The following is a 21,036-nucleotide window of genomic DNA, read 5'->3' as shown; positions in this document are numbered from 1 at the left end:
CGCTCCTCACTAAGCTCTTATTCATACCCAATCTTGAAAAACCTTGTCTTGAATCTACACTGCACTTAACCTGTTTATTTGTTGTCTACATAGATTTCTCCCATTGAGAGAGAAGTCATTTTCTCAGATAGAAAGGAGATCTGTAGCTGAAAGGGTAGCATCAAAGTAAAAAATTTTTCAGATTGGCCCCTCCCATATGATACATCAATCTCCCAAAAACTTCCTTCCCAACAGCACTGTCTTCAAAAACGGCAAATAATTTCCCCTGAAAAGAATTGCATATGTATGTGTGTAAATTTAAATGGAAGGTGAAAGGGTACGAAATGGGTCAGAAAAGAAATATGCCTTTTGTTACCTGTCACATGGAATAATACAGTTTCATATATGTCCCAGAGTAGACTGTCTACCAGAGAGGGGTCGTCTGAATCACCATGAACAAACTTGCTCCATCAGATTTCATTTAAATTAGACAATAGTAACAATGATTTTTTTAGAATATGGGTTTGAGGGGCACCTGGGTGGCCTAGTCTGTTGAATGTCTGACTCTGGATTTCTACTTAAGTCATGATCCCAGGGTCGTGGGATCAAGCCCCACATCAGGCTCCACACTGAGCGTGGAGACTGCTTGAGATTCTCTCCCTCTCTCCCTCTGCCTCTCTCCCCATCTCATGCTCTCTCTCTCTCTCTGTCTCTCTAAAAATAAAATAAATAAATAAAAGAGGTGCCTGGTGGCTCAGGCAATTTAAGCGACCAACTCTTGATTTCAGCTCAGGTCATGATCTCATGGTTCATGGGATTGAGCCCCGCATTGGGCTTCACGCTGACAGCACAGAGCCTGCTTGGGATTCTTTCTCTCCCTCTCTCTCTGCCCCTCCTCTCTCTCTCTTTCTCTCTGTCCAAGTAAGTAAATAAACATTAAAAAAGCAGCAACTCTGAAGTCACATGCTCAAAAAGAAGGGTGGGGAGATGGAGGAAACCTAAGTATAATAACTCAACTAGAACAGTATATAATTGTACATAATAACAGCAGTTATGTGATGAGAACTTATAAAAAGTGACATAATAATCACCTTTCTTTTCCTGAAATATTTTCTTAGAGGATTATGTAGAAATCCTTTCTGAAAGATAAAAAGATCCAAGTATGTGGTTACATGTGATTCTGCTTTGTGAGTCTGGCATTTTCAGCCTCTTCCCATATATTTCTACCTGAGTGTCCCACTGTCAACTCAAAGCCAGAGTGGCTAAATGACAAACCATCTCCCTCTCTTCACCTGTACTTCTTCTAGAATTCTATCAATGGTAGAATTTCAAGCAATGGAAATATCATCTTTAGAACTTTTTTTTCTCATGTGCTTTTCCCCCCCAAATTTTAAGAGGTTTTCCTTCACAATCTCTTTGACACCTCCCATTTCCTTTCCATTCCTGCCAATGCCACCCATGCTGAGTCCATTGACCAGAGCAATTCAATCAACACACACTTATCCCATGCGTACTGGATATCAGATACTCTGGACAATCTTGGGAACACAAAGATGGGCAAACCCTAGAGGTGTCTAGAGAGAAAAAGGAAATACATGGAAAGATAATTATGAAACAGTGTAATAATGGTCTTGGTAGCGGGCTCATGGATCCCAGAGAGGGGATGGAAATCACTTCAAGCACCATTGTTGTCTAAAATACTGCTAAATATGTCATGTCACATCCCAGAAGAATTCACTGATTTTTCATTGTCTATATTATGAATTTAAACTCCTTAGGCTGATATTAAATCCCTCCATAAACAACTCTAATCGATGCATCATGCCTGTCATACACAACCTGTCTACCCCAACCCACAGAGCCACTTTAGTTGTAGTTCTTGTTTTCATGCCATTCTTTCTCTGGAGTAGCCTCTTTCCATTTGTATGACTGTACACTGTCTTCTTTCAGTGTATTACATAAAGTTGTCTTCATGCACCTGAGTCACAGTAACCTCTCCCTCCTCTAAGCTCCAGCCCCTATCCAGGCAAAGCCCCCTTTCTGGCATTTGATGTGGCATTTTACAGAGGTTATGAATGTGGGGCATCTCTTCCTGGGTAAGTGAATAAACTCAGGGGCATCAGGTTTTATCTATAACTCAACAAAAACGTGGTGAGCAAATAATGACCATACAACATGGAAAGTCCATCTGCTCCAGTCCCTGGAATACCTCCATCAGCCATCGTAGAGGCCTCCTACCACAGCGCACACTCAGCTTCCAGTTCTTTGATCTTGCGTAGCCTCCTCTGATTTCAAACTCCCTGGGGGTGAACCATTTTCCATCCTCACTCTGTATAGATCTCACCAAGGATCCTCCTGTAAGACCAGGGTAAGTTGATTCTGAGCCCTCTATGTCTTCAGAACTCCAATGATGGGCTCCTACCACAGTTTATCTGGAGCCACCGAATTTGGGCTCCAGATGTGTAGCAGGAGAGTGTAACCTTCTTTTTCAGCCTTCAGACTCCCAAAATCTAGCCTGTAAGCCCCCTCAAAGGAGATTTCCTGCCTTGGGGCAACATTTTTTAAACCTCATGCAACAACAAGGTGATGATTACCATCAAAATCAATCTTTTATAAGTATTTCAAAATCATCTACAAAGGAAAAGCAAGTGAACCTGAAGGGTGAGAGGATCTCAATTTGCTGGGGAAAGAGAACAGACCAGAGTCTCCAACAGCCCTTGGGGGCAATGTGGAGGCAGAACCTCAAGTTGAGACTGAGCTCAGAATGGTACCACCCAATATCTGTAGCCTTTGTTACAACATTTTTTATCCAATGTAATGGCATTATTGAGCAGATATTTTCCCATCCCCCAAATCACGGATAGTTGATAATAAAAATAATTAGGGAGGCACCTAGTGGCTCAGTTGGTTGAGCATCTGACTCTTGATCTTGGCTTAGGTCATGATCTCACAATTCATAGGTTCAAGCCCCACATTGGGCTCTGCACTGATGGTGCGGAGCCTGCTTGGATTTCTGTCTCTTGTTCTTTCTGCCCCTCCCCTGATTGTGCTCTGTCTAAATAAATAAATAAAAGTTAAAAAAATAATTGTGAAGTGTTACCCAGTGGAAAATTAAGCTATGCATAAAAGATAATCATATGCTAAAGAGCATTTCTCAGTCATTAGAAAAACACACATCAAAATCACAATGAGATACCACTCCACACCCACTGGGATGGTCGTAATAAAAAAAAAGTCAGACACTAACAAGTGGTGACAAGGAAGTAGAAAAATTGGTGCCCTCATACATCGCTGGTGGGAATAGAAAATAGTGCAGTCACTGTGGAAAACATTTTGGTGCTTTCTCAATAAATTAAATATAGATTGACCGTACGAACCAGTGGTTGTACTCCTGGTCTATAACCAAAAGAACTGAAAACACTTGTTCACACAAAACTTTATACATGAATATTCAAAACAGCATTGGTCATAATAGCTAAAGAGTGGAAACAACCCAAAGTGATGAATGAATGATGTGTATGGTGTATTCACACCATGAAATGTATTATTTGGCAAAAAAAAAAAAAAAGAATACATACTATTACACAGATGAACCTTGAAAACATCATGCTAAAGTGAAAGAGCTCAGCCAGAAAAGGGCACATATTAAATAATTCTGTTTATATGAAATACCCAGAATAGGCCAATTTATTAAGCAGAAAATAGATCAGTGGCCGCTTAGGGCTTGACAGTGGGATGAACTGGGAACGCGTACTGACTGCAAATAGATATGACATTAGCTTTAGTCGGGGACAGACACAAACGTTCTGAGATTAGGTTGTGGTGATGGCTGAACAATCCTGGGAAAATGCAAACAAAGTTCAACACTGAATTGTATACTCTGGGTGGGAAACCGTACGATATGGGATTGTATCTCAGTCAAGCTATTTAAGTATTTTACATCAATTACATAAATTAATTCCTCAGAGCTACACTGTGAGGTAGGCTTTTAATTATTATCCCCCTTTTTAGATGAGAAACATTTCATCTAAAGCTCAGAAAGGTCCCACTCTCTACTCAGATAAATCAGGCCCTCCTGGTATAGGTGTGGCTGAGGTTCAGGCTTCCAATTCTAAATTCTGTGCTCTTTTCACCACATCAACACCTTGCCCTGGTGGTGATCATCCAGAAGGGAGAGAGGATATGAAGGTCGAGGTTGAGGGCTTCTCCCTTTTAATTCTGATTTACTTCTTTTTGGTTCTTTGGGCACCTCCATGGACACTTCGGTGTGGGAGTGAGCACTGAATATGTATGATTTCTGAAGGTGTAAACACAGCATCTTAGGGATCCCTTCCTCTTTCCCTTGAGCCAAACTTCAGCTTCAATACCTCGACCTGTACAATTGACATGGGTAATTCACATACTGCAAATCAAAGTAGACCTGGAACCCACCTTGTTTCAGTTTCTTCTTATATAACATCCCCTTCACCTCACCACAGGTCACAGGAAGTATTTGAGAGCGAAAATCTACCATATAATCTGTGTGGCTTCTTGACCCTGAAAGAGAAGATTTCTTCATTCTACTTCATTGTGCAAATCAATCTTGTTGATTTTGTTCCTATAAAGATATAGAGGTGCTTGGAGAAATCTATTCCACAAATGTCTAGAGTCAAAGTCTTTCTTCTACGAGACATTTTTGATACATAACGACAAAATGTCTACCTTTATCTTACCCCTCAAATCCCACACAAAACAGAATGCTTTTTCAGAGAAATCAGGCTTCAGGAAAACTGCCTTATTCTCAATCATTTCAACCTTGTTGGTTCTTCTATGACATTGAAACACACAACAGCTGCCATGTTCTGAAGGGAGCTGTCCAGCCACACTATTTTACTGCAGTTAGGTAACCGGAGACAAAGTAGCAGACTGCACTAATGTCTTCTTGATTGAGATCTGACTGACTGAGCAGAGAGAGGGTAATGAATGACAGGCTAACCTAATGGAGATGACGTCTGCCTTCTAGTCTTGTTCTCTGCTTTGCTTCATTTCTCTCTCACATCAGCTTTCTCCATAGCTAAAAGAGGAGCTCAGGAACCTCTAGAATAATCTGCACACTGCATGAGGAAAGGCAGCTGGAGACCTGACTCCACAAAATCAGGGGTGAAAAGTCTTCAAATGAACTAACTCAAGGAGGATGTGTAGCTGATGCTGTCCTTCCAGCCAATGTTTTAGAGCCAAGATGGGAGGTGGGGGCCGGTCCATGGTCCAGTTTTGAGCCAGGTAGACTATCAGAACTGCAATGAACTGAGAGGGTTGGCCTAATTCACTCTCTTGCTTTACAGATGAAGAAACTGAGGCAAAAGAAGTCAAGTGACAGGCCCAAGCCCACACAGTCAAAAGTAGAGAAAGACACAGACTACTACTGACCGCTACTCTTGGCTGGTGTGCAACCTGTGACTCTTGATGTAGCAAGAGAAGGATCAGCTAAATAATTTGTGGGTTGTATGGCAACAGACAATTTACGGCTTGGAAGTTGTCAGTTCAGTGGGGACAGCATTCCTGTAGTGGCCCCTGGACCTGCAAGTCCTGGTCACCAAGTTACTTGTTTATGGGATTATCCTCTTTCTCTCCCTGACATAGTTTGAAAATGACTCAAATTGTATACATCTCTCAACAGCTACTAAAGCTGCAAAGCAGTTAGGGAGGTGGGTTTATTGCTAAAATCACAGAGCACAGGAAAATAGCTGTTTAGTTACTGAGGTTATTCCCCTTTTCTTCTTTACCTTTTGACCGGACTCTTTTCCGTGAGGCTCTGTCACCATGAGTTGAGTAAACAGGAGGTCTGCCTCTCTTTTTCCCTGAGAAAATAGAAAAATATAATCACTGAATGTATTAGTGCTTTCCAAAATTTCCATTTAAATATAACTTCCCCAAAGTCTGTCTAATGGATAAAGAAAAATACACAATCCCTAGTTTTAAGATACCAAGAATTAGATAGGTCACCTTATGTTCATCTTGTATTTTATTTGTCATATCTCACATTAGTAAAACAAACAAGTGAAATCAGCATTTCATTTATATCTCAAGCAACTATGTGTTAAGAGTTTAATAGGTGCCAATTGTACATCTACTAATTGACTTAGTCTTCTCAACAAACACATGAGATCAAGATGATGATCACTGCCATTAAAGAAACTAAAATATTCAGGGAAAATTGAGACAAAAATTACAAAATTAAGTGAAGACATTTCAGGTTTCTTCTTGCAGAGAAATAGAAATGGAAGTTCTGTGAGGGAAACTCTACGGTGAGCTTCACAGGTGAGACACATGTTACACATCACCTTGAATGAAGTTATTTATACATCTGTGCTGAAAGCAATAGTAAATAGTAAACCAAAGGCTTTGTCCACCTGGGTTTTGGCAAAGATATTAGAATCTAAGAAACTAACCAGAAGAAGGCTAGCCTAAGAAGGTTGGGTAGAATTGAGTCTTCTAAAATCTTAATTTCAAGCAGTTATTAAGGATTGACCTGGTAGATGTTGCAGCGAGGAATGTTCTTCCTTTTGAAAGTTTTGGCTATGGATATGCATCTCAGTGTTTTCTATCATGCAAATGTGGTTTATTTTCTCAGACAGAAAGATAAATTCCTTTTCTCCTCTCTGTGTTCAATGCCCTATCACCTGGTGGTACTGGGTTAGGTTATTTAGATCCCACAAGGAAATATTTTCTAGACTACCCTGTCCTAAGTGCTGTAAAATGTCAGCAGGTTACAAGCATATTAGACCAGCAAAGTAAAAAGAATCTTTCTTTCAATCAAACCTAAAATGGACCAATTGCTGGGTTAGTAATTCCGCTTTCTGGTCTTTAGCCTAAACAACTACTGAGAGGGTTTTCATCTCTTCAAGGCCAAAATGGCCCCATGTACAAATATTGATAATTAGACCTTATCACAACATCAAACAAGGTACAGACTTGCAAGCTGGCTCTCTGTTTTAACTTCACCAAGATAATAGCAGTTCAAATGAGGGTCTACAAAGATTTATGAACTCAATCTATAAGAATCTTCTATAAGAAGGTGGAAGACTTGGGTAATACTAGCCATGGGGTAAGGATAACTACTAAAAAAAGGTGGAAATATGGTTCTCAAAAAGGCAGATTAATCTCTTTGCCCCATCTTGCTTCCTCTCTCCAGAAAGTGGGGTCACCAGGTGATAGAAGGTCATCGACCCAGGTATGGTTCTCTAAGGGGCCCTCCTCGCCTCCTCTCCACCCAAGATGCCAAAGTAGTTATGGACTCTCTCTGCTGCTCTCCCTCATCCCTTTCCTGAAGGCCCATGCTCACAGCCCAGTAAGAAGAGATCCAGACAGCTTATTCTTGCCTCTCCTAACTGCTTGACACTCAAACTCTAATCACAGTCTTGAACAATCCAACAAATAAAAAGTTCTTTCTTGCTCTCTGTCTCTCTCTGGTTACATCTTTTCTGGAACTAGTGGCTTTGTTAGATTTACCTTTCATCAAACCTGTAAGGCCTAATATTTTTAGGGAGAAAAAGGAAATAAATTGAAGTCCATTCTAGTCTGTGGAGCATAAGGAGATTTGGATCTTAAAACCAACTAATTCATAATACAGCAGCACTATTGTGTTTTACTTTGAAAACAGACTGACTAAGCAAGACAGGATGTAACTATTTTTTGTCTTCCCAGTTTGTAATACCCGTTTAATAATAAAATCCCTCACCACAAACTCTAATATGGCAGTCAGAATATAATTTAAGGTTATTTTTTTCAATTGTTATGCTTGGTATTAATTAATCTCTAATAGTAAGTGGGACAGAATTTTAAATTTTTTCCTGCTTTCCCAAAGTTTTAGAAGAGGTTTCAATAGCTGGGAACAATTCACTAAGTGCTAATGGGGGTAACTAACTGTCCCAGTCTACCCAGGACTAAGGGGTATCCAGGATTCAGGATTTTCAGTGGCAAAACTGGGACTCTCCTGGGCAAACCAGGGTGAGTTGATGGTCTCAGTTTCAAGCTATTCACAGAGCAATGCACCAAACCACCTATGTGACCATACAAAGTATTGGGGGAACAGGTTACCCCAGCTCTGGCTCTTCACTCACATCCAGGCAGCAGAAGAAGGCCTACATTTCTCTCCAAAGAAGTCAAGCAGTGGCACCAGACCACACTGAGAAGCTGATGAAAGAATCTTGTGGAGGAAAGAGCTAGTGACTGTGTACCCTGCATTCCCAATGTTATCTCAGAGCTGCCTCTGTCACGTGAGACACTTCCATATTCTTATCTCTCTTCTCTCATCCGTCCCCCCTAATCATGGAGGGGCCCAAACCAGCAGCTCTTGACTGGGGGGGCAGAGCGAAGAGAGAATGTGAGAAGAATCTGACCGTGCCACTTCTGCACTGCAGGTGCCCCAGACCAACGTTTGCTCAGGCTGAAGGAGGGGAAGCACTTTGACATGGAGAAAACATTGACGTTTTAATGTAGTACAGAAAGGATTCCCAACTAATGGAAAGATAATTTCACTCTTGGGACAAGGAAAAAGAACGCCATCAGGCATGCCCAAGACAAGAAAAACTCATCCAGAAGGTAGACTTGAAAGAACAGTGAGAAAATGAACTTGCTTTCCATTTGTAATTTACCAAGTCTGGCCATTTTCATAAGCCAATGATGTAAGGTAAAGAAGTTTCCATGAAAAGCAGATAAAACTCAAGAAAAGGATTTTAGGTCCTGGGCAAATAAAAACTATAATATAAATGCAAGCAATTTATAACCTTGGCTCCAAATGGGTTTGTTTGCTTTCTAGATTTCATAGCTTCCAATTTGACTGGTAATGTTGGCTAGTAAAAAATTAAGGAGGATCTATGTTCCTCAAAACCTTAGCAAAATTCGCATTTGCCCCTGAGGCCAAGTGTAAGTGGCACAAACTTTATCTTACCCTTGATCTTGGCAGGTTCTCGCAGATGCATTTTCCTCTTTTTCCCACTGGAGACCAACTGGCCAGGAGTGTTGCTGCTCTCTAGGGGATAAGCAGGGGAAGATACAGAGTTGGACAAAACAGCAGTTGACATGAGAGACCAAAAGCAAGTGAGTGAACACCAGATTCAATTCTGAACCCCCTTTCACTGTTCACTCAGACAAGAAAGCACATTAATGGTAAAGGATCTCAAAGAGAAGTCTGGTACATGCTCCACTTTTAGGAGGACTTATAAATGACATATAAGATTTCATTGTATTTTGGAAAGAAATGGTTTAGAATTTATCTATGTACACAGAGACCTAAATGAAAATGTATGATAATTAAATCCAAAAATTGGGGCGCCTGGGTGGCGCAGTCGGTTAAGCGTCCGGTTAAGCCAGGTCACGATCTCGCAGTCCGTGAGTTCGAGCCCCGCGTCAGGCTCTGGGCTGATGGCTCAGAGCCTGGAGCCTGTTTCCGATTCTGTGTCTCCCTCTCTCTCTGCCCGTCCCCCGTTCACGCTCTGTCTCTCTCTGTCCCAAAAATAAATAAACGTTGAAAAAAAAATTAAAAAAAAAAAAATGGATGCAACCACTTTTGTTTTTCTTTCCCAACAAAATTGTACACATTCGCCAACAGGGAAACCGTGTAAATTGACAAAAACATCAGATATAGAGATTGGTGAAAATTAATAATTTTTAATTGGACTCTGAAATCTTACTCTATGGATCTGGTTCAAAATTGGCCATCATATGGAAAATGAGGTCTAACTCTCATTGTCTAAAAGAAAAGAGTTCTTTAAACCACTACTGAAATAAAAGATTTCAGGGGTCCAATTAGAAGTAGTACATATAGGGGTGCCTGAGTGACTCAGCTGAGTGTCTGACTCTTGGTTTCAACTTGGGTTGTGATCCTGGGGTACTGGGATCGAGCCCTGCATTGGGCTCCATGTTGAATGCAGAGCCTGCTTGGGATTCTCTCACTTTCTGTTTCTCTCTCTCTCTCTCCCCCCACCCCACATGTATGCTCTCTTTCTCTAAAATAAAACTACAATAAAATTCAAAAAAGAAGAAATACATATATACTACTGGAAATTTAGAAAATGAAAATTGTATGAAACATCACCATTCTAGAGAGAGCCATAATTAACTTATTCAACAATATTCCCCTAAGCTTTTGTCTTTGTATATTTTACTATTTATTTGCTTTTAAATGTTTATTTATTTTGAGAGAGAGAGAGCATGTGTGCACATGTGTGCACATGAGCAGGGAAATGGCAGAGAGAGAGAGAGAGAGAGAGAGAGAGAGAGAGAGAGAGAGAGAGAGAATCCCAAGCAGGCTCTGTGCTGGCAGTGCAGAGCCCAATGTGGGCTCTGAACTGAAATCGAGAGCTGGATGCTTAACTGACTGAGCCACCAAGGCTGTCCCTTTACTATTTAAATACTTTTTCATTACAAAATTTGAACGTGTTTAATATTTCCAATGTAAACACGTGCATTTAAAAACCACAAATAAAAACACACCTCTACTCCAATGACCATATATATGCAACTACTGCTTATATTTTTATTGATGAACATCTACTGATTTTTCCCCTATACCTATGTCTCTCTCCATACAGATTAATATGTACAAATAAGAATTTGTAGACAGATAAAAACACATTTGTATGGTTACATGTTTTTGCTTTTTACCACGTGCACACATGTGCACACACCTACACAGTCTGCTTTTGCATTTGTCTTTCTGTGGAACATCTTACCAAGTTAATACAAGTTTCTCGAGCCAGCAGAGAAGCCACATATTGAGGATGGCAGTGTCTCCCTGAATCATTTAGCTCTGGGTGATTACATGTTAGAGAACTAAACGATTTTGTGGAAGCCACTGTGTTTTCAGGCCTCTGTTAATAGTGGCTTAGCTTAGGTCCTAAGGACACCACTGCTAGGAAGGAGCTCAAGTGCTTACCTTTTTGGGGTATGTTTCTCTGAAATTTCCTTTTATGTCTTGTCCAGCAATGGCCTTTCTTTTTTCCTTCGAACAAAAGAGAATAAAGTTCATCACTCAGAGCTGTAAATATAATTCTCAAAGCCATATGTGTTGATAGTTTCCATGTACTTTTACAGGCCACGGAACAGGGCAAAATTCTTAACTACAAGCACAGCAGTGTGAGGCTGATTGCAGAGTTCTGCTTTATTCTGCACGGACTTGGGAGACTATAGGAGATGACCTTCCTTTGAAAATTAAAAAAAAAAAACAACCCACTAAAATTGGAAAATAAATTCCTGCTGGTGCCTTCACCTGAATGATCATTGTTGTGGGTATATAGCAGTATGTTTTCTCTTCAAGTGTCTTTCTGGTACATTCAAATGTGCAATAAGGAGGCACACTCCTCACAGCTGGATCGTGTCACGGATAATCCGCCATGCTGGGGATTTGGAGGCATTCTCAGCTTTGACGTGGAGACTTAAGCAGTCTCCGTACTTGAAGTTGTACGGACCCAAATCCTCCCACTTACATGCCATCTAATGCTTAAAGTTCCGGGAGAATGTAAAGAAACCACAGCGGGTTATGTGTTGTGTTTTGCATTCTTGTGAATGATGTGAAAATACAGGCGCGTGAGAAGACCGTTGGCACTGGGTAAACAGAGCTCGTACCTTGTTACTATTGTGAAATAACAATAGCCAACTACTAGATTTTTACTGCTAAGGGTGAAGACCCAATCCATGGAGGAGGCCTTCCAACTCCCACTTGAGATTCCCATTCGTAGGTGGGTCAACTCACACTCTGGGACTTAAAGGCAGGAAGGGCCTTGCTCATCCAAGGAAATGGTATGTTCAAGAATTCAGGGGTCTTGCCCCATTGGCACCTCAACTTTCCATGACCCTTTACAGCCCTCTGTAGGGGCTACAGCTGCATGCCAGGCTTGTGACTCCTCCCAGAAACTGCCCAGTTTGTCTCTTGGTGGGGAGAGCCACATCCCAAGGGGCTTTGCCCCTAACTGCTCCCAGCACACTAATCAGGCCTTGAGGCCTTTTGGGCCCATGGGTGGTGCCTCAACACCATCCATGCCTCCGCTTACAGACCAGTTGACTCTGGCCACACCATGGTGACTCTAGAAACTCACAGGTGTCATGAGAGTGACGTGAACCATTTGTAGTCTGGCAATGGTGTGCCCTTATCCAAAAAGCTACTTCCAATACACAGATTGTCTGACTCTATGTCCCTCAGCTTTTCCTGTCCATGCACTTCTGGAAGGCTCTTTGGTCACTGAAGGCAGCTGTCCCCAGAAAGGATCGGCTTCATTCCTGCATCATGATCAGGATCAAAGCAGTGGAGGATTAATGGTGTTAGACCAATTCTGAAAATTCAGGATTCTGTTCTGCCTGTTCCTGGAGACAATGCCTCATAGTTTCCCCTACCAGCCTAGAGGGCACAGCCTTCAGAGAGCCCAGGGGATTCATATTTAATTCTGATTACATTTTATGCAAATGCCTTTACTCCACTTGTTTCTGACCATCTGGATACAAGGTCTGAGTGGGAATAGGAGATGATTTGGAAAGGAAGATGAAGTTCCAGCCACCTGAATGGTACACACAGATGTTGTGGCAGTAAAGGAAGAGCAAAAATCCAGGCATCTGAAGAGGGAACCTGGGAAACCCTAGTAAGAATGGAGGAAGGAGGAACATTAATGACATCTGCCTTGCAGAACTATCCCGAACCTACCACCAGAGAGAAACCACCCTGGTACATGCCTCTTACCACAGAGATGCTGAGTCTGCCATTCTGCATCAGACACGAGAAAACAGAGAGAGACCCCAACTTCTGCACATCCCGTGCAAGATCCCTCTGGACATCATCCCCACCTCCACTCTCAGTCATTGGGGAAGGGAGACAGATGCCACTTGGTTGGTATGATGGACAAAGAGGACAGATTAGATGGACTGTCCTCAGGAAGTTCCCCCCAGCCAAACCCTACCCCCCAAATCAAGGACTCAATGCAACAAATGGAACTGGGAAATCTAAGGTTTATAGCTGGCCAGGGGCCCACGTTGGAGGCACTGTCCATCTTCCCTTGGCTGATGTATGTTCCTCAACAACTGCAAACATTTCCCTTCCAGGGCCACCACGTGTGCCCATGGGATTGCCCTTTTTGTGTGAAAACCAAGCATTCACTTGCCTCCTTATGCAAACATGGTAAACTATAGCTTAGGCTACAAATTTAGTGGCTTTAAACAACACAAAACTATTATTTCACAGTTATGTCAATTAGAAGCCTGACAAGAGTCTCTCTGGGCTAAAATCAAGGTTCCAGTAGACCTTCATTCCTTTCTGGAGGCTTTAGAGTAGAATACATTTCCTTGACTTTCCTAGTGTCCAGAGTTCATCCATATTCTTGGCTCCTTTCCTCCATCTTCCTCCTCCTCCAGCCAGCGATATGGCATCTCTCTGTGACTATCTTCCATAGCCACCCTTCTACCCCAACAGCCAGGAATAACCTTCCATGTTTCAAAGCCTATTCCATTATATTGAGCGTACCCAGATAATCCAGAATAATCTCACCTTTCGAGGTCCTTCGCTTAATTATATCTGTAAAATCTCTTTTGCCAGGTCAGATAACAGATTACAAATTTCAGCAATTAAGATATGGACATCTTTAAACAGACATCCTATTATTATCTCTTATTATTGTAAGTAATAATAATGCTAGCATTAAAAAACTCATTTCTAACATCAAAAGCAACTAAAATCTTATGCACGCTTACTTCTTTTCCTCTTGAGTTTTCCCGAAGTAGAATTGTTTCTAAGATCCACAGTATCTAGAATCACAGGTGAGGGTGAGGAAACAGAAATTAGTCAATAAAAGTTACCAATGTTAGGATTACTCAAACTGCAGAAAGTTTGAATTTACAAAGATGTTTGGGTTTATCATTTCTCTCTTCCTTCTAAAGGGACTAAAAACCTACTGACTTTAGAAGGAGTCCAGAATGAGCCTTCCTTTATTTCTCAATAGTAATTGGAAAAACACTCTTAAATACCTATGTACTTCAGTCTACTCAGAGATGTTTGTCTAGGTCTTAAGATTTTTGTGAGGATTAAATAAAATCTTATGTCCAAACATGTATAGGAAATCACTCTGTAAACCAGTGACATGCTAGAGGGCATCCATCAAAAATATATGCTAGGTCAAGAATAGTCTTTCCTCATGACAATTAAGTGGCACGATCAGTTGTCTTTTGAGAGTTTTCTAAGGTTGTGACAAAATGACACTATTATCTACTAGCAGAAGTATGGTTGGCTTTCTTGGGCTCCACAGGAGATTGGCTGTGACAGGGTGGAAATCACTGTATAAATACAAGCCTTTATGATTAAGACTAATGTAGTCAATGAGATACTGCCATCTTTAAGAGCATATTTCCACCACATCATTCATGCATAATCAGCAGGGACCATCTTGTTAAACATGACTTTATAATAATCTCTTGCCTCTCTATTATTGCCAAAGGGGTCAGGTCAAGCAAAGCAGGGAACAAGATACTGGGATGGGCCAGAACACCTGATACCATCCTACTTGGGTCTGTGGTGCCCATAGAGTCATGCCCATCCCACACCCACAGGTGGCTTTACCTATCATGGCACATGCTTCGCTGTCTGCAATGCTTGCTTCTGGACCTTCTGGCACATCTTTTGAGAAGCACATAACACAGGTACACTTCTCATTTCCATGTGCTGGTGGCTCTGCTCCTGGGCCAAAATTGTGATGTATGAAGACTTTTATTTACCCCAGTGATCCCCTTTTCTGTACCCTTCTGGATCTCTACTTCTCTACTTCTTCCTGCGAAACCTTTCATTGGCCCTACCCATCTCTGGCCCTTCCTTTAAGTCTTGCTTTTCCCTTCCTTGTCTTTTTCTCTTTGTCAGCTTCTGTTCCTGGTTTTATTATTCTTTAAGTCATAGTTACCTTGTCCATCATAGGGTAGTAGGCTGGAAGTAAGCTCTTCTAATTCTTCCTCACTATTTATTTGGACAGCTTCTAGTTCACCATATGCTGAAGAGAAGCAAGAAAATTACAGTTTGTGGATCCTGAGACAGTGATTAGGGAAGAGTTCTTGGTGCTTTCATGTTGCACCCTGATATTTTGAGTTAGAATGAGCTGCTTTCTGGGAAAAGACTATTCCTGCTCCAATAATCACAACCAAGAGCTGGCAAAGCCATGTTTTTCCTATCTTTTGTACCTCATTCTGCTTTCTCTACTCTTACATTTCTATCTGTAGCTCTAAGAATAAAATAAAAAGATCCTATCCTTCCAGGAAAAAAAAACCAACTGTTCTTTGAAAATTGTAAAAAGTAATTACCAGAATGAGTTTTAAACTCATCCCATTTGGCCAATCACTATTTACATCACAAACCACATTTAAAGCCAGGCAATTAGTGACAGCTTTACACTTCTGAAAATCAGCCAATCATCAACAACAGCCACTCTCCAGAAAGCCCGTGTCTATGACTAAATGATAACCTAGTTGTAAACTCTCCCTGGTTCTAAAAGTCTGTAGCCCCGTAGAACTACAGCCTTCCCAAAACTCTAATAAAAGCAATTTTCTTTTTAAAAAAAATGTGTTCTGTAAGTACAGTACCTGCTTCCACCATGTGCCTTGCTCAGCAAACAATAAATCCCTCTTTTAACTTCAGATGTTGTATGATGGTCTATCCCTTCAAAAATGGAGTTCCCACCAAGACCATCCTGAAGAGTCTTGTTTAGGGATCTCCTGTGGGACCCGTGAATCAATAGGTGTAAATCCACAGCCTCTTGTGCCCAACTCAGATGGTCTTCCTCATCAATCCATCTCAACAGTGACTTGAGCTCTGACTTGTTTCACTGAGTTCTTACTTCTGAATTAATTTTATTGTTTACAGATGTGTATGCAATTAGATGCAAAGTAGTTAGACATTTTGGTTTGGAGGTACAGCAGTTAGCAAATATTCTGGTAATGTTTTTATTCTTCCACTGTTTCACTTACTCTCACTTTTGTCTATTTTTCAAAAGTCTTATCTTATGTGTGTTTGCTCCTGATTTTCTTGTGCTTCTTGAATGTTAGAAGAAAGTGATCCAAAGCAAACAGATGGAGGCATAGACCTGATAAGTCCCCTATCCAAAGCTAATTAACGGATGTGGGTCTATTAGACAGTAGCCAATTTGTGCAAATATATTTGGTCACTCTTGGTCTTGAGTCCCCCACCAAAACCTCTTGTCGATTTTTGAAAGTAAGTCATAATCTGAGGTCAACTATTATCATGTAATCGACCCTATGTCCCCATTGTAGTCTTTGCTCTCTGGATGAACCCAACACCACATTCACCTGCAGGACACCATTTGCACTAATGACTGCATATAGTGTCTTTGTTGCTATTTGTCATAGGTGTATCTTGGCCAAAGCCACAGTCTTCCACTGACAGAACTCTAATTCTTCTTTGTACCTGCAGAATGATTCTTGCACTTATCTTAGTAAATGGCAAAATTTCACAAAAGATGACTTTATGTTTCTTTGGGAACTTTGGGCATGTCAAGAGTAAACAGTGCATTTGATAGTATTTTTTTAATGTTTATTTATTTATTGAGATAGAGAGAGAGTGCTAGTGGGGGATGAGCAGAGACAGATGGAGAGAATCCCAAGCAGACTCAGCACTGGCAGCACAGAGCCAGATGGGGGGCTTGACTCACGAATCGGGAGATCATGACCTGAGCCAAGATCAAGAGTCTGATGCTTCACTGACTGGGCCACCCAGGTGCCCCTGATAGTATTTCTACAAAAGAGAGAGAGATGACCGAAAGTTCCCATGTCCCAACCACTTACTGCTACTTTCAGACCATCATCTAATAGTTTCTTCCTTTTCTTAAAAAAAAAAAAAAAATCCCTATAAATTTAATAGGTAGAGATATATTCTGCAAATCAAACTACCAGATTAAGTGTACTAAAGAAAAGAATAACTTTAGAATTCCTAGAAAATTCTCCTAAGCATTATCAATTTATGTTTTTTTAAATTTTTTAATGTTTATTTATTTTTGAGAGACAGAGTGCGAGCAGGGGAGGGGCAGAGAGAGAGGGAGACACAGAATCAGAAACAGGCTCCAGGCTCTGAGCTGTCAGCACGGAGCCCAACACAGGGCTTGAACTCACGAACTGTGAGATCATGACCTGAGTCAAAGTCGGAAGCTCAACTGACTGAACCACCCAGGTGCCTCTACACATAATCAGTTTATAATTGATGTGAACATTAGTACGTCTACACTATGCATAACTCAAGATTTGCAAGCAATCAGCAAAGTAGGTATATCTCACTTCTCTGTAGTGCCTAATGCAATTACTATAATCTTTTCTAATTCTCAATGTCTCCTTGGATCCACTTCCCTGATCACAGGAACTATGGATATCATGAGATATTACCCCTATTATTAGGTTATGCTATATGGCGGAGTCGATATTAAGAAAAAGAGATTATCAAGACATGAGATCATCAATGCTGGTGAGGATATGGAAATAAGGAAGCTTGGTGCACTGTTGGTAGGACCGTAATGTGGTACAGCCAATATGAAGGACAGTATGAGAGCCTCAAAACATTAAAAATAGAACCACCATTATCATCCAGCCATTTCACTTCTGGGTATATATCCAAAGGAAACAAAATAACTATGTCAAGGAGATATATGTGCCCCCATGTTCACTGCATTATTGTTTACAATAACCAAGACATGGAAACAACCTAAGTGTCCATCAACAGATGAATGGATAAAGAAAATGTGGTGGATACACACACACACACACACACACACACACACACACACACACAATGGAATATTATTCAGCCATTAAAAAAGGCAGGGGGTAATCCTGCCATTTGCCCTTCCTTACATGATTCGCTTTCTGGCAGTGAGCTCCAGTCTTCCTGGGGGTCTTCTTCATAATACATCTCTAAACAGTCACTGCTACTTTCTGTTGAATAGAATAAAATCCATTAGCGAATCTGGCATAGGACCAATGGAAACCATAGTAGAAAAACTCATCCTGAGAAAACAGACCACCAAGGAGGCTCAAGTATCTTCCAGATGGGAATGTCCCTGCCCTCATACCCTCCTGCCTTTGAGTTCACCTGAGCTGGGAGTTGACATAGCTCATGCCACTATCACCAGAGGCTGAGAATGGTCACCCATCTCCCTCCCATCCCATACACCTAATTCTCTATTTTTGATCCTCTTCACTTGGCTCTACACATTTCTTCTGTATGGGTAAGTGAAGGGGAACAGTGGAGGTGGGGAGAAGTAAGGGGAGATTTTCCTACTTGCAGACAGAGAAACAAAGATTCAGTGAATTGAAATTATAATCACCTTCCCCATCATATAGTACTTGGCTGGGCACCTTCTCTGGTGCTTCTTCACTGGTCATTTGAGGAGATTCAGGATCACAGGACCCTGAAGGGAAACAAGGAAAGGAAGCAAGCCAAGATTTTCAGAGCACAGGTGAACTGCCCTTTGGGAAAAGGGACATCGGCTTCAAGGACCCCATCTGCGATCCAACAGAGCCCTGCTCTGCCTCTGTTTCCATCTCCATCACCTAACTCTCCTGCTCTCTGCCTCTGTTTCCTTCCCATAGATCGGCCTCCAAACATTTCTGCTTCTGCACTAGGAGAATATTTATGCATCTTTGATTTTGTGGGCTCCATTCCCCTGACTTCTATCTCTTTACTTTTCCATCATTTTTTCCTCAATGGTGACCTTGATCTTTTCTTTTCTTATTCCTCCTAGCTCTGCTCTTCTAGGTCTCTCTAATCCCTATAGCAGGATCCATTCCTTCTGTCACTGTCTCTCTTGACTTCTTCCCCTCCCTAGTGGCATTCTTTATTAGTGAAGTGGAAGTCTCTCTCTCTGCACTAGGCCTTGTTCTGGTCCCCTTAGGAGCCACAGGTATCCCTTTGGACTCTTATGTGTGTCCACCACATTGACCCCTGCTAGCCTCACACAACCACTACCTGCAATGAGATGCTCAGGGCACAGGTCTTTGCTCTTCCTCCTACTTGATCTTTGGGGGAAAGAACAAGTATCCTTTGTCTGTGCTTCCATGTCTTATCTCTAAGGAAGAATAGCCACAGTTTCCCTAGCTAAGTCCTAAAATTTTCTGAGGAAATCTCGCTTGCCCAAGTCCTTTGAAAAGAAAAAAGTGCAACATAATCCAAAACCTGATGACAGATATGTGACAAAAACTGTAATTTGGGCTGGAGAGCCCTTGGTCTTTCCTCCTGGAAAGTAGATCTCAGAACCACATTTTTCTGAGGCCTACCCAAGGTTATGACAATATAATAATAATATTAAGCACTAGATAAATACATAGTTTTAATTCTTTATAGAAAATAAGGGGTGGGCAGGGATTAAAATCACAATATTGAGTCTTTTGTATAAATAGACATAAAGAGTAGGAAGGAAAAAGATGCTGTGTTCCCAGTATTTATCTACTATAACATTAAGAGGGAATGCATCTATTCCAACAATAAAGGCCATGTTGCTCAGCTCTGAATGCAGCCACCTGATACCCTACAGCCCAGAGCTGGCCATCCCTTTCTTACCTGGCCCACATGTTGATGGGGAGCTCAAGACTTCCTGAGGCTCTTCCTCATCACTGATGTCCCAGATGGCATGGCCATGCTCTGCAGGAAGGAATGAAACCCGCCAGCCATTTCAGTACACAACCAGGGGAGATCACGGTGAGAAAACTCATAATGAAGACATGGACACTCGGGTATCTGCTAGGCAGAACTGTCCCCGTCCCAAACCATCTGGTCCACCTCTGGGCTCACCTGGCCTGCAGGTTAACTTGATCTTGTCACTATCATCAGAGCCTGAGGACCATCTACCATCTTCCTTTGTGTACCTCTAATTCTCTCTTACTTCTTCCCCTTTCCCATTGCCCCTGCTCACTGCTTCTGTCTCTGCCCTTGTCTCCTGCTACCAGTGTCTCCACGTGCTTCTCTGTGTTTGGATGTGTTTCTGTCTCTTCTGCTTCTGTCTTTGTCTCTTGTGTCCCTGATACTCATTAGTGTCTTTATGTCACTCATTCTCTTCTTACTCCCTTCCTTGTGCTGGCCATCATGAGAGGCATCCCTAACATAGTGCAATAGGACCCGATCACGGGATGGGTTATGGAGCAGACTAGGCCAAGACAGCACCACCAAACACCTGGAAAACTTGCTCAAAGGCCCACATATAAAAGAAAGATCAGAATATCACAATCGCTAAAAATATTTACACTATCATTAGCGATGAGGCAGAAGAAATAGGGTGGCGCCCTACAGTGAATGGGAGACACAGGAAATCACAGGAAGGACAACTGATTTAATTCTAAGGCAACAAATCTCACTGTGTTTATATGGGAAAATAATATGATCTGGCTGACATCTTGCAAATAACAATCATGCTAAAGTGGAGAAAATGGGTGGGATGGGAGCAAGAGGAAATGGGACATTCATGTTCCCTTGAATGAGGGAGCAAACCCTGGAGAAGGAGTTTCTAGTTTCACAAAAGAAACTGTTGGTTTCAATTTGGGAAGTGTCAGTTCCTGAAAGTCATCCAGATGGAGAAGATCCTGTGATAAATGCCTTCAGGTACATATATGGATGACCTTGGGAGTCAGGTGTGCCTAGCAGGCATGCATTTGAGACTCATTCTGGTACCTGAGAGTAGCTGAGACTGACAGAGAGAGGGATATTGCTCTCCCAGTGTGCTGGGCACTACTCTCTTACTAGGGAGATTAAATCTGAAGACTCACTACTGAGATAGACCCCATTTGCTGGAAGATGCTCCTGTCTAGACTCAAACATCAGTGTTACAAGATCCCAGCTTCTTCCCTCCCTATACAGCAATTTTCACTCCTTATTGACTTTTAAATTATTTTGATATAACTCTCTACATAGTTCCTGTTGTGCTTCCGTCCGCATTATTATTATTTTGGTATTTACTTGCCAGATGATTATATAATCTCTCTAATTTTCATCTCTGTATCTCATCTCTTAGTGAGCTTATATCCTTTCCATGTTGCCTTTTGCTTTCTCCTTTTCTATCTCTG

At 41.5% G+C, this 21,036-nt stretch overlaps 1 protein-coding gene across 24 annotated transcripts in view; it reads right to left on the bottom strand.

The window, feature by feature from the left end:
* Window positions 1-21,036, bottom strand: part of LOC123599598 (nuclear body protein SP140-like) — a 65,835-nt gene that overhangs the window by 6,827 nt on the left and 37,972 nt on the right. For 20 of the 24 annotated variants that reach the window (XR_006713216.1, XR_006713215.1, XM_045481651.1 and 17 more), the window contains 12 exons: window positions 19,541-19,621; window positions 18,309-18,392; window positions 17,836-17,916; window positions 14,889-14,975; window positions 14,555-14,671; window positions 13,693-13,746; window positions 10,895-10,960; window positions 8,909-8,989; window positions 5,742-5,816; window positions 4,411-4,515; window positions 2,189-2,334; window positions 1,071-1,118 (listed from right to left, as the gene is read on the bottom strand). Coding sequence is in view for 22 of the 24 variants with exons in the window: in XM_045481651.1 (XP_045337607.1) it covers window positions 1,071-1,118; window positions 2,189-2,334; window positions 4,411-4,515; window positions 5,742-5,816; window positions 8,909-8,989; window positions 10,895-10,960; window positions 13,693-13,746; window positions 14,555-14,671; window positions 14,889-14,975; window positions 17,836-17,916; window positions 18,309-18,392; window positions 19,541-19,621 (1,025 nt within the window). In the remaining 2 variants the exon portion in view is untranslated. The remainder of the gene's footprint in view (window positions 1-1,070; window positions 1,119-2,188; window positions 2,335-4,410; window positions 4,516-5,741; window positions 5,817-8,908; window positions 8,990-10,894; window positions 10,961-13,692; window positions 13,747-14,554; window positions 14,672-14,888; window positions 14,976-17,835; window positions 17,917-18,308; window positions 18,393-19,540; window positions 19,622-21,036) is intronic. The other 4 variants (XM_045481665.1, XM_045481666.1, XM_045481657.1 and 1 more) reach the window with 3 other exon arrangements.

Source organism: Leopardus geoffroyi, chromosome C1, assembly GCF_018350155.1.
Source record: "Leopardus geoffroyi isolate Oge1 chromosome C1, O.geoffroyi_Oge1_pat1.0, whole genome shotgun sequence".
NCBI classification, from domain to species: Eukaryota; Metazoa; Chordata; class Mammalia; order Carnivora; family Felidae; genus Leopardus; species Leopardus geoffroyi.
Note: the sequence above shows the minus strand (reverse complement) of the source record. Positions and strands in the feature narration are given on the sequence as shown.